The sequence below is a fragment of the Anabrus simplex genome, chromosome 7 (genome assembly GCF_040414725.1).
Source record: "Anabrus simplex isolate iqAnaSimp1 chromosome 7, ASM4041472v1, whole genome shotgun sequence".
Classification (NCBI taxonomy): domain Eukaryota; kingdom Metazoa; phylum Arthropoda; class Insecta; order Orthoptera; family Tettigoniidae; genus Anabrus; species Anabrus simplex.
Window position 1 is genome coordinate 59,454,635 of NC_090271.1, and position 13,276 is coordinate 59,467,910.

Consider the following 13,276-nt stretch of genomic DNA (forward strand, 5'->3'; position numbering starts at 1 on the left):
CACTGATGAACAAGAAGAAAGAGATACAAAAATTAAAGAAAAATGAGATTATGGAGAATTTGGCTGAAACAGACAACAAGATTTTATTATCTCCACAAAAGTAACATCTATATTTCAACATAAAAATATTACAACAGGTTTTTAAGATATCAAAAAATACAGTAAGATAAGATTTAATGATGTTAATTTGTCAAAAAGTAATACAAAGTTATATTTGAACAAAACATCTTAAGCATTTCTTGCTCTTATTCTTCAACAGAGTAATGAAGCAAATGTTACTCATTTTGGCAAAGCAGTTCCTGAGAACACCTTGTTTCCTCCTGCCAGTTGGCATGTAAATGCCCACGGGTACTCACAGATAGTTAAATTATTAAATGCAAATACATAACTGAATTAATTTTTTAAAATAATGATTTTACTCAACAAGAAAATGTTATTACTGTGAGTAAATTTTATTTAAAATGTTGCCTTACCAAAAATATGTGGAGGGAAAATAAATAAATAAATAAATAAATAAATAAATAAATAAATAAATAAATAAATAAATAAATTGATCAATCAATCAATCAATCAATCAATCAATCAATCAATCATGACTGATCTGTATTTATAGCAGTCATCCAGGTGGCTGATTCCCTATCTGTGTTTACCTAGTCTTTTCTTAAATAATTGCAAAGAATATGAAAATTTATTGAACATCGCCCTTGGTAAATTATTCCAATCCCTAACTCCTCTTCCTATAAATTAATATTTGCCCCAATTCGTTCTCTTGAATTCCAACTTCATCTTTGTACTGTGATCTTTCCTCCTTTTAAAAACACCACTCAAACTTATTCGTCTACTAATGTCATTCCACGCCACTAACAGCTCAGAACATTTTAGTCGAGTAGCTAGTCTCTTTTCTCATAAGTCTCCCAAGCCTAAACTTTGCAGCATTTTTGTAATGCTACTCTTAAGTCAGAAATCATCCAAAACAAATATCTTGATATATTACACAACTCTAAATCATTAAATAAATCTAATGCTTTTTCTAAAGCTGGAGTATACAGATTCAGATGTAACAACTGCAGCTCCTTGTACATTGGACAGACTGGATTCAACTTTAATATAAGTTACTCCGAACATATCAACGCCATTAAATATAACAGATTCTCTGCAATAGGACAACACATACAAGACTCTAAACATAATTTCACCAATATTGAAAAAGACATAAAAATACTTAAAATTATTAACAAAGGCCTCCTTTTAAACACTACTGAAAATTATTTTATTCACCTTGACCAATACTTCGCCCTAATTTCAATTTAAATGACATTTCTGAAAAACCCAATATTCTATTCGACTTCCTAATTCTTCACAAAAGTAATTTTATATAATAGAATCCACCTTTTCAATACATAACTGTTGCACATAGGTTATGTTACATGAACTATTTTAAATGCGACAATTTACGAATTTTATCTAGTCTGTGTGTCTTATTGCTATATGTAAATCTATTCACTTGTTTGGTTTTATCTATGGCTGATGATGACATTGTATACGTGTCAAAACTGGTACCATTATAATTAAAATGTTGTAACATAACCTATGTGCAACAGTTATGTATTGAAAAGGTGAATTCTATTATATAAAATTACTTTTGTGATTCTCAGTTCAATACGGAATGGCCATGAAGTTTATAACTTCCTAATTCTTCTTCTCAAAAATGCTAAATTTCTAAACCCATGCCTTACACAGTTCCTACCTACATTTTCTACCTCCAATAACCCATCCACCTAACCCACCCTAAACTATTCCTCCTTTATTTCCCTATGCTATCCTTTCCTATCTTCTTTCAACTTCCAGTTCTATTAATCTTCTCTTATCTACTAATCTTCCTCCTTTATTACCTTATCCTACCTTTTTTTTTCACCTTCCCTCTCAAAAAAAATTCCTAATGAACTGTATACTCTAATACCACCTACAGTTCAGATCATTACAACATTCAAATTTAAATTCATATCTTACGCTACCTCAAATACGACCTGAACTCTTATCTTCAAGAAATAACACACTGTGTATATGCGTTTTTCATTTTTTTCCAATATTGCGCTTTTTAACATTTTCTCCTCACAATTTTTTTTATGTCAACTGTTCTGCGTCTCTAAAGAATCTATCATACAAGATTCTATAAACATTAATATATACTTCAATTATTATATTAAATTGTATTATATATTTTCACACCTAGAAGCATTTGCAGGCTCGATCACTGAACTATTCACCAAGTTTCATTAGCATTTACAAGCACAGTGCCAGAAATTACGTAATGAAATAGCGTATGGCTTTTAGTGCCAGAAGTGTCCGAGGACAAGTTCGGCTCGCCAGACGCAGGTCTTTTGATTTGACGCCTGTAGGTGACCTGCGTGTCGTGATGAAAATGAAATAATGATGAAGACGACACATACACCCAGCCCCTGTGTCAGCGAAATTAACCAATTAAGGTTAAAATTCCCGACTCTGCCGGGAATCAAACCTGTGACCTCTGTGACCAAAGGCCAGCACGCTAACCATTTGGCCATGGAGCCGGATGGAAATTACGTATGTTGTGCTGCTCTTCAAGTACTCGCATTTACTTCGTTTAAGTGACTTATCTTCGACTTCTACATAATTTTAGGACTTCTAATTTATTAAATTATATTATAACTTCATGGCTAGCAGTATTTGCAGGCATGTTCACTGAACTATTCACTAATTCTCATAAAAATTTTGAAGCACAGTGCCGGACATTACGTATGTTATGCTGCTCTTCAAGAACTTGCACCTTGCTTCATTTACATGACTGACCTTTGACTTCTTCTGGATTTTAGAATCTTACATCACGCAGTGCTAATCCCTATAGTGTTATAGTGCTTCTTGAACTGCTTTTAGTGAAAGACTTATCCTTTACTTATTGTTTTCCTATGCATTGCTTTATATTTTATTTAATCATCTGTTGATGGCCCAGAATATTAGCCGAAACCAGTACCGCTTTTAATCAAATAAGGATGTAACATTACATTTCTTATTTTCCTTGTATTGAATAGGTTGAACCACTTTATTTCTTGTTTCAATTTCATTGTTTCAAATGCTGCATGGGCAGCACCAATTTTCTTCTCCACATCCTCTTCACAGTTACAGCGCACAGCTAGGGTACTACACAGGTATGAGAAGTGGACTACCTGTTACAGTGATGAACTGAGATGGAGATGTTGAATTGTGGAAGGGCTGTGCCTGGTGAAGATTGTGCTAGGAGCTTAGTATTTTGGATGTTAATTGTGAGACCAAATCGATCACATGAACTCTTGTAGCCGTTAACTGACTGTTGTAACTCCTCTGGTGTGAGTACAGGTGACACAGCATCATCTGCATACAGCATTTTAGTAATCTTTGTAACCTGAGTTAGGCTCGGGAAGCCAAATCGAGCTATGTTAAAAATATCTCCATCAAAATGGTATCTGATCTCTATGGTTGGATTGTTTGTAGGTGATTTATAGAGCATTGCAGCCACATACAGTGCAAATAGCATTGGAGCAAGTGCACAATCCTGTTTTATTTAACCTCCACTAGACTGTGCCTAGTCAATGCATGAGACACAGTTGTAATCACCCAATCAGACCAGAGGGAATCTTTATAGAGTTACCTAGGGTGTTGGTCTGGTCAGACTCTCATGGCAGCTAATGTGTTAAAGAGGGTATTTCAGGCCTGATAATTCTGATAATTACATTTTATTCAAGGTGAGGTCTGTGTCCATATGATCTGTTCATTCTTTTAACAAAACTCTCTGGGATCCTGGGGAACGGTTTTACGAAAAGGAGTTGGGTGTTGGGTAAATGAGAGACTCTCACTCATCTGGTCAAATTCTGAATTTCAGCTGTACACCAGCATAACAGGTCCAAAACAGAAATACCATGAGTGCTTGAACATTCATTCATGGAAGTCATCATCATCATCATCATCTGCAGTTTCCAGCTGTTGGCCGAGTCTGCTTGGAGCATAAGCCTCTCCATCTCCTCTTGTCTTCCCACCACTTCTCCCTAGTCACTCTTGCCCAGTCCTCTCCTCTTCTCTGTACACACTCTTCCACTCCTTTTATCCACCTGTCTCTTGGTCTTCCTCTTGGTCGTTTACCTGTTATCTCCATTTTGTGCATCCTCCTCGGTATCCTTTCCTCTGTCATTCTTTTCATGTATCCATATCATCTAAGTCTAGATGCCTCTATCCCATTCTGTATTGGCACTTCTTTTACTATATCTCGAACCTTCTCATTTCTCATCTTATCCAATCTTCTCCAATTTTCCTTGCCACTTTTGTCATTATCTCGTCCATTGTTACTACGAAGACTTCCTTGTTTTAATCCACCTTTTTGCTCAAACCAGCCTATTTTCACACAACTGACACTCCCATTATACATCTCTATCACTCTTTCTACAGTCTGTTCCTCGACACCTTTTTTTCTGTAAGGCTTCCCATACCTTGTTTCTACACACATGGTCATAAGCTTGCTCAAGCTTTCTGGTTTCTATATTTCCTGCAAGAATCAGACTCATGTCCTCCAGGTGAATCAAACACACATTTATTACATGAGCCAGGTACCCAGCTTACTCAACAACAACATCAAGCTTAAAACTTCACTGTTTTCAGATTAATTTAATAAAACTGTTATAATATTGCAATGCAAGTGGCCTCCATCCCTGCCATTTCAATCTCCTACTTTGGGCGGGACCAGAGCATGAAGCAGTGACGTCCCCATCGTGCCTATCCATTCCTTCCAAGCCACACCACTTACGATCAAACCTAGGTGCAAGGCTGGCCCCCTCTCTATTTGCCTGTGAGGCACGGCGGCAAAATGGAAATTACAAGAACGATTAACCTGGAGTCTTCTACTTTGCGACGTTTCTGGATATGTCCAGTGTCTGGACTGTTCTGGAATGACTGGCCCAGGTATGTAAGTCAGGTGAGACCTGTGAGTTCAGGTCAGTTGTGGATTCAGCGTGAGTTAGTTGAGTTTCATCAGTGAGTTAAATGCCAACAATCTGAGAGTGAGTTGACAGGCTGCAGAGTATTTGTTCTGCTTGTCTGTCATTGTGCGGAGACTCTTGGGCCAGCTGGTGTGTAGTGAATGTTGAGTGCTGAAGTGGTGTGGAAGAGAACACCAGATATCAGTAGGGGGACAGGGAACAGAGGTTCTACTGGAGTGAACGGGCAGTGTACAACATCCTGAACTGCGAGGCTGATGTGTGCAGGCTGTGAACTGAGGACTGTGACAGTAGCAACAAGAGCAACCGTGTGACTGAGTGAAACCGGGATTGCAGTGGACAAAGACCGATAGTGAATGAACAGAGACAATTGAGAGAGAGAGTGCGAACTGTGTAACTGTGTGATCTGTACTGTAATGTGTGAGTAGTGATCCCGGTATGTCTGTGAGTGTTAATGTGCAGATTAATTAATTAGACAATAAATTTTATAAGTTAAATGCTTCCTGTTTCTGGAGTTTAATTATCTACCTTGTTCTGATTATATTAGACATGTTTGTGAAATTAATAACTTGTTTGATAGAAGACAGTTCAGGTTTAGGAAAGGTTATTCCACTCAAGCTCAACTTGTAGGATTCCAGCAAGACACAGCAGATATCTTAGATTCAGGGGGTCAAATCGACTGTATTGCGATTAACTGATCTAAAGCATTTGATAGGGTAGATCATGGGAGACAACTGGCAAAAATGAGTGCAATTGGAGTAGACAAAAGAGTGACTGAATGGGTGGCTATATTTCTAGAAAATAGATCTCAGAAAATTAGAGTAAGCAAAGCTTTATCTGACCCTGTATTCCTCAAGGCAGTATTATTGGACCTTTATGTTTTCTTATATATAAATAAATGATATGAGTAAAGAAGTGGAATCAGAGATAAGGCTTTTTGTGGATGATGTTATTCTGTATAGAGTAATAAATAAATAAGTTACAAGATTGTGAGAAACTGCAAAATGACCTCGATAACGTTGTGATATGGACAGTAAGCAATGGTAAGTTGATAAACAGGGTTAAAAGTCAGGTTGTATCACAAAAGTAATTTAATATAATGGAATCCACCTTTTCAATACATACAAAACTGTTGCACATAAATTATATTACAACATTTTTATTATTACAAAGGTACCGGTTTCGACATGTTTTCAATGTCATCATCAGCCTTATGTAAAACCAAGCAAGAGAATAAATTCACGTATAGCAACAATACACACATACTAGGTAAAATTCATATAATGACACATTTCAAATAGTTCATATAAAATATCTGATGATTTTATGCGTTGGCAGCGTAATAGTCTTGTGTTGTTTTGATACCGTACATGAGTTGAGGCACTTTCTGTAAAGTTCTGCTTCGGTATGATAAAACTTTATGAACACGTTAAAATCTTGGTAAGTATCTTATTCATAGAGAAATACAGCACTGAGGAATAATCTGAGCACTGTTGGTGGCATAGTCTTCTTATTTTAAAGTTGTACTATGTGCGTCAGAAGGTGGTTTTTAGTGTACGTGTACGTCCTAGGATGATATGTAGGACTGAGGTTCCTCAGTTCAAGCAGAACGCGGAACCTAGAGAAAACGGAGAGCTGATTTTAATGTGGATTTCTCTAGGTTTCACATTTCACTTGAACTGAGGAACCTTGGTCCTACATATCATCCTAGGACCTACATGTACACTAAAAGCTACCTTCCGACGCACATAGTACAACTTTAAGGTAAGAAGACTATGCCACCAACAGTGCTCAGATTATTCCTCAGTGCTGTATTTCTCTATGAATAAGATACCAAGATTTTAACGTGTTCATAAAGTTTTATCATACCAAAGCACAACTTAACAGAAAGTGCCTCAACTCATGTATGGTACCAACACAACACAAGACTATTACGCTGCCAATGCGTAGCATCCTCAGATATTATATATGAACTATTTTAAATGTGACATTATATGAATTTTACCTAGTATGTGTGTATTGTTGCTATATGTGGATTTATTCTCTTGCTTGGTTTTATGTAAGGCTGATGATGACATTGAAAACATGTCAAAACCGGTACCTTTATAATAATAAAAATGTTGTAATATAATTTATGTGCAACAGTTTTGTATGTATTGAAAAGGAGGATTCCATGATATTAAATTACTCTTGTGATTCTCAGTTCAATACGGAACGGCCATGAAGTTTTTAACTTTAGAGGTTGTGAGTATCACAAATAGGAAAAGTCTTTTCAGTTTTAATTACTGCGTTGATGGGGTGAAAGTTCCTTTTGGTGATCATTGTAAGTACCTAGGTGTTAATAGTAGGAAAGATCTTAGTTGGGGTAATCACATAAATGGGATTGTAAATAAAGGGTACAGATCTCTGCACATGATTATGACGGTATTTAGGGGTTGTAGTAAGAATGTAAAGGAAAGGGCATATAAGTCTCTGGTAAGAGCCCAACTAGAGTATGCTTCCAGTGCATGGAGCCCTCATCAGGATTACTTGATTCAAGAACTGGAAAAATCCAAAGAAAAGCAGCTCGATTTGTTCTGGGTGATTTCCGACAAAAGAGTAGAGTTACAAAAATGTTGCAAAGTTTAGGCTGGGAAGACTTGGGAGAAAGGAGACAAGCTGCCCAACTAAAGTGGTATGTTCTGAGCTGTCAGTGGAGAAATGGCATGGAATGAATTAGTAGACGAATAAGTTTGAGTGGTGTCTTTAAAAGTAGGAAAGATCACTATATGAAAATAAAGTTGTTTGGAATAACTTACCAATGGAGATGTTCAACAAATTTCCAATTTCTTTGCAAACATTTAAGAAAAGGCTAGGAATACAACAGATAGGAAATCTGCCACCTGGGTGACTGCCTTAAATGCAGATCAGTAACAATTTTTGTTGTTGTTAACATGCAACAAAATGAATGAAGAAGAACCTTGGACATACAGTAGATGAGAAATATTTTTCTTCTATCAATTAATCCAATAATGTGATGAGTGTTTGACTGCAGGCAGTGACATTTCCTACAGCTGTGAGGAACAACTTACCAGCCATTCTCTCCTCATGAGGGAATGGAACTGCATTGTTCATTCCGTAAGATTCCCTGGCTTTGGAAAAGGTGTACTTCATATCAGTCCAAGTTCCATATCGTCCCGGGTCAAGTTCAATCATTTCATATGGAGGCTCTCCACTCAGTATCCATTGAGCCAAGTACTGAGCAACACCACCAGCATGAATTATTCCATATCTGTAAACATATAACAAAGCTCAACAATGAAAACTTACCACTGAAAACACACACTGTACGTGGGGTTGTTTATAGTTCCACCGAGCAAGTGGCTGCATGGTTTGGGTCACATAGCTAACAGCTTGCATTTGGGAGATAGTGTGTTCGAACCCCACTGTTGGCAGCTCTGAAGATGGTTTTCCATTGTTTTCCATGTTCACACCAAGGAAATGCCAGGGCTGTACCTTAAGTAAGGTCACGGTAACTTCCTTCCCACTCATAGTGTTTTCAGTATGATGATATCATATTATGCAGTAGTTTAAAACTCTCTGAGATGATCTGCTTACTTTTAATTAACTTCATAAATTTAGTATGAGCCATGGAGGCAATATTACGCAGCCCTTTTTAATTGTTTTTGTTTAATTTATTCCTTGTTTAATAAAATGTGCTTTTTTACAGGTAGGTTATAGTGTAATATTTGTATTTAACTTGTGTGTTCGACAGACTGGAAAACTTTTAAGTTACATTACACAGCCCTTGTCATAGCTTTTACACTATTCACCAGTTGCGAGACTATGAGGAGGAAATGCATAGAGGAGGAAGATAGATGGTAAAAGTATAAGAAATATTATATTTAAGAGCTATCACAGCCTATAAACCATCATATTTATGAACAGGTTAAAGATATCTGGTGACAGTGGAGAGCTTTGTCATACTTCTCTTCTAATTTTTGCTTCTCTTGCAGTACCATCAATATTAACTTCCGTGGTTTGAGCTTTATATAGATTTAGAATAAGGCATCTGTCTTTCCAGTTGAGTCCCATATTCCCCGTTACTTGAAAAAGTAATTTCCACTCAACATTATTGAAGGCTTTTTCCAAGTCAATAAATGTTACATAAGTTTTCCTATTGATTTCTATCTCTTTCCAAAATTTGACGTAATTGCTAATATAGCCTCCCTAGTTCCTTTCTGTGTTCTAAAGCCATATTGATCATTATCCAATTGTTGTTCTATTTTCCTTCTAATTCTGTCTTTTTGATGATAAATAAATTCTATGAGAAAGGATTGCTAATGTTCTATAGTCCGAACAATCACATGCATTTCCTTTTTTGGGAATGTAATTGTTCTACTTTTAATAAAATTAGTTGGTAAGGTTCCTTGTTCATAGCATTGAACAATAACTTCAAACAAACCTTTTTTCATGGTATCATCACAGTTTTTCAAGATTTCTGCTGGAATGGTATCCACACCAGTGCCTTTGTTTTGTTTTAGTTTAGAGTGTGCTGCATTGAACTCTGCTGTAGAGATGGATGCTTCTCTGTCAACTTCTTGAACTGAATCCACATCCTCCAAATATTCTTCAATATTGACAATATCTTGTCCATTATATATACCGGTAAGTCTTCAAGGTATTCTTTTCATTGGTCACTTACATTTTTGATTTGAAAGAGCAGTTTCCATCTTTATATTTTACCACATTGCTTTTAATTCTTTCCTTGTAGCCCAGAGATTTTATCTTAAAGTAAGCTTTATCAGAATATCCTTTTTTCATCCAGTTGTCCTTGGCTAGTTGGCACTTCATTGTTATCCAGTTTTTAATTCTTTGTATTGTTCAAATTGCATATCCTTAATCTGTTTCTTTCTTCAGTGAGCTCTAGAATTTCTGAGGTCATCGATGGTTTTCTTGATTCTAATTGTGCTCTGCCAAGGACTTCCGTGGCAGCTGTCTCTAAGACACTTTTTATATCATGCCATCCCAAGTTATCTTTCTTCACTTTGGTAGCATCTTGACTGTTTGTAACACGCTACAATTTAAAAGTTTATTTAAGCACCACTTCTTCTGTCTGAGTGTCTGGAACTTCTTGAATCTGACATCACATTTAGCTGCAACAAGAGTGTGATCACTGTCGATTTCAGCACCTGGGTAACTACAACTGGATTTCACTTGAATTCTGTACCCCTATTTAACCACTATATAGTCAATCTGGTGTCTTCTTATATCTCCAGCGGCCTTCCAAGTCAAACGTCTTCTTCTGGGAACCTCAAAACATGTGTTTGATATAACAATCTTGTATTGTCCACAAAATTCTAACAGTCTTCTGCCTCTTGAATTTGTTTCTCCCAGACCAAATTTACAAATGTATTGAACATTTTCATTTTAACCAACGGAAGCATTAAAATCACCCATCAAAATAACATTGGCATTCCTGTCCACAATTTCAAATAGTTCTTCAACGTTTTCATACATCTCTTCTACATCGTCATCCTTACTGTTGCCAGTGGGGAAATACACTTGTATTAAGACCAAGTCTACTGGTCTGGCTTTTACTTTCACCAATAGGATTCTGTCATTAATATAATAAGTGTTCTCAACATTGTGGACCCATTTACCACTTAATACAATTGCTAATCCACTACTTACGGCTCTATTGTTGCCACTATGAATTATTTGAAAGTCCTTGAAGCTCTAGTCACCATTGCTGTCCCATCTTGTCTCACATACACCTAGAACATCTAAGCTGTTCTTTACCATTGAATTTTTTAGTTCCTCCAGTTTTCCCAGTTTGAGCAAATGTTTTTACATTCCATGTACCAATAAACAATTTATTATTCTCCTTGCAAGGATTTTGCAGGATGATAGACCAGAGAGGCCTCACTGTTGTTCTCACTCCTGCCAGATCTTGGCTTCCGATTTCCATGATCAGTAGAATCAACTATCATATATTTAATATAGTAGTTTCAAATTGCTTTCTACATCCTCATGCCATTGACCTAAAGGTTCTCCTGCCTTTGGGGATGGTTTCCCATCTCAAGGACAAGAGATTACCCAGAACATTTACCTGCTCATCCACCCTCCTAAGCGGTCATTGGCATGGTGGAGGAGGACTCCTTATCCCAGGAGTCACTCGGCTTTCAAGTCGCCTTCTACGACAGGCAGAGGTTACCATGAGTGAATTCTAATCCGCCATCCACACGGACATTAAAAGAGCAGTTTAAGTACGACATTGAACCTTCCACGTTCAACTAATTTCCACAGGAGAAAATTTGGTCATGTAATCACTATCACACGGACGGTGATCGAGGTCAAATTTCACATAACTCATACCTATAACTAAAACAATATGAGGTTTCAACACATGTACCATCCCAGTAAAGTGCTATTAACACAAGTATCTGCAGGAACTTCACTTAGTGTTCGAAGTATAAATCATATATGATGCTTGCGTGTTTGATACAAACACAAACTATGACAACTCTTTCATACCAGTCCAAAAATGAATCGACCCGACTACTACAAATATAGAACAGAGAAGTAAGAATAATTTAGGCTGAGCAATTTAGGTTGGAAAAAAATTAGATTGAACAACCAGTGACTGTCAGATGTATCCGTGCCTTAGGCCCTAACCTAATCAGCTGATCTTGAGTATAGCAAATGTAGACATCGATAATTTACTCAATGAACAAAGTAAATTGTTTCGAATACCACACTAATACATATTACACTGATAAAATAGATAGGAATGGCAAATTATAAAAGGTAGAAATGATAACATGAAGAGACTGAAGAATTTGTCAAGAAGATAAATAAACATGTAGAAAGGTATATTATAATCTGTGCTTACCCAAATCCAACTGCAAGCCACATGCCCGGCAAGCGAGTGGGGCCCACCATTGGCAGCAGATCAGGAGTGTATGTAATAGGTCCACATACAACAGTCTGAATGTTGGCAGTAGACAAACACGGTACTAGCTCCATTGCCACCTTAAGGTGAGGGCTTAAGCGATCAACATCAGATGGGAACAGTTCCTTACCAAAGCCTGCAACAGCAAAACAATGAGTCAAAACTTGTTTTCTCAGTTTGGATGACCTACCAGTCAAATGAAATGAGACTCAAACAGATAATAAATTTATTTGAATAATATTCTGCACTATTATTGTAATTACAGTTTTATCCCTTAGAAGTTGAATAAGTTTACCTGGTTACATAACTCTATTTGTAGTTATATTTGCGGAAAAGGATTGGTGTGTTACTACCTGTTCTTAAGACTAAAATGTTCTTATACTGATCTCACACTTAAATAAAATAGTTCACATTACTATATGTAACTCTACCCCTTAGTCATGTTTCTTGATAGCTTATTTTTAGGCTGGATGCCTTTCCTGATGCCGAACTCACATGAGGAGGTAACAAAGATGAAATGAACAATGGTGAATGAAAATAGGTAAGGAGATGGAAGGATCAGCTGTGCCTATGAATAGGAACTGTCCTGGCATTTGCCTGGAAGTAAAAATGGGAAAACACAGAAAACCATTCTCAGGACAGCATCTCCCAAATGTGAAGCTTGCTTACTGAAAGCGTACTATGGTGTAATACATCCTCACTTGATTTATGGAACAGTTGTATAGGGTTGATGTTAGTGTGTGTATATAATCTATGAGGGGGGATGTAATATAAACAGGATTTTTTTAAATAATTCATTTAATGAAAAACACACGGCAATCACAATTTATTTTTCCACATAGTCTGGGCATCATGAGAAAATGGCTGAAGAGAATTTAACAAAAATTAGTATGTAAAGTTTTGGAATAAGGTACTACATTCTAGGCTGTAAATAATTTTTATTCACGCTAGATGAAATGGTTCTTTAGAGGAAGGTGCCTAAAATTGAATTTTGTAAATATTGTACCTATGTCATTGTTCCTATTAAAAAGTATTACATAACGAAAGTTATATACAATAAATGTTCCAATCATTTATGTCTTATACAATTTTACCATACCGACTATGATAATGGAACTGATGAATTTAGACTTTTGTTACTTAGTCTATATCAATGCTCAGTATTGCTAACATAGAAATATTGTTTAATTGTGTTAACTGACAATGGTTTTTGTCATTATTGTCTTAAGGTGTAAAACCACATGGTCATCAGTCCGTATTGACAAGGAAAATTATGATTATAAAAAAATCGTAAAGGAACTATCACAAAGAACAAGACAAGAGGGAGTCTTGAAAGAATGAA

General features: G+C 36.4%; 1 protein-coding gene across 1 annotated transcript in view; it reads right to left on the minus strand.

The window, feature by feature from the left end:
* Window positions 1-13,276, minus strand: part of LOC136877239 (dimethylglycine dehydrogenase, mitochondrial) — a 95,383-nt gene that overhangs the window by 45,687 nt on the left and 36,420 nt on the right. Inside the window, exons 8-9 of the mRNA XM_067151099.2 lie at window positions 11,875-12,070; window positions 8,072-8,271 (exon numbers count right to left, since the gene is read on the minus strand). Coding sequence (XP_067007200.2) covers window positions 8,072-8,271; window positions 11,875-12,070 — 396 coding nt within the window. The remainder of the gene's footprint in view (window positions 1-8,071; window positions 8,272-11,874; window positions 12,071-13,276) is intronic.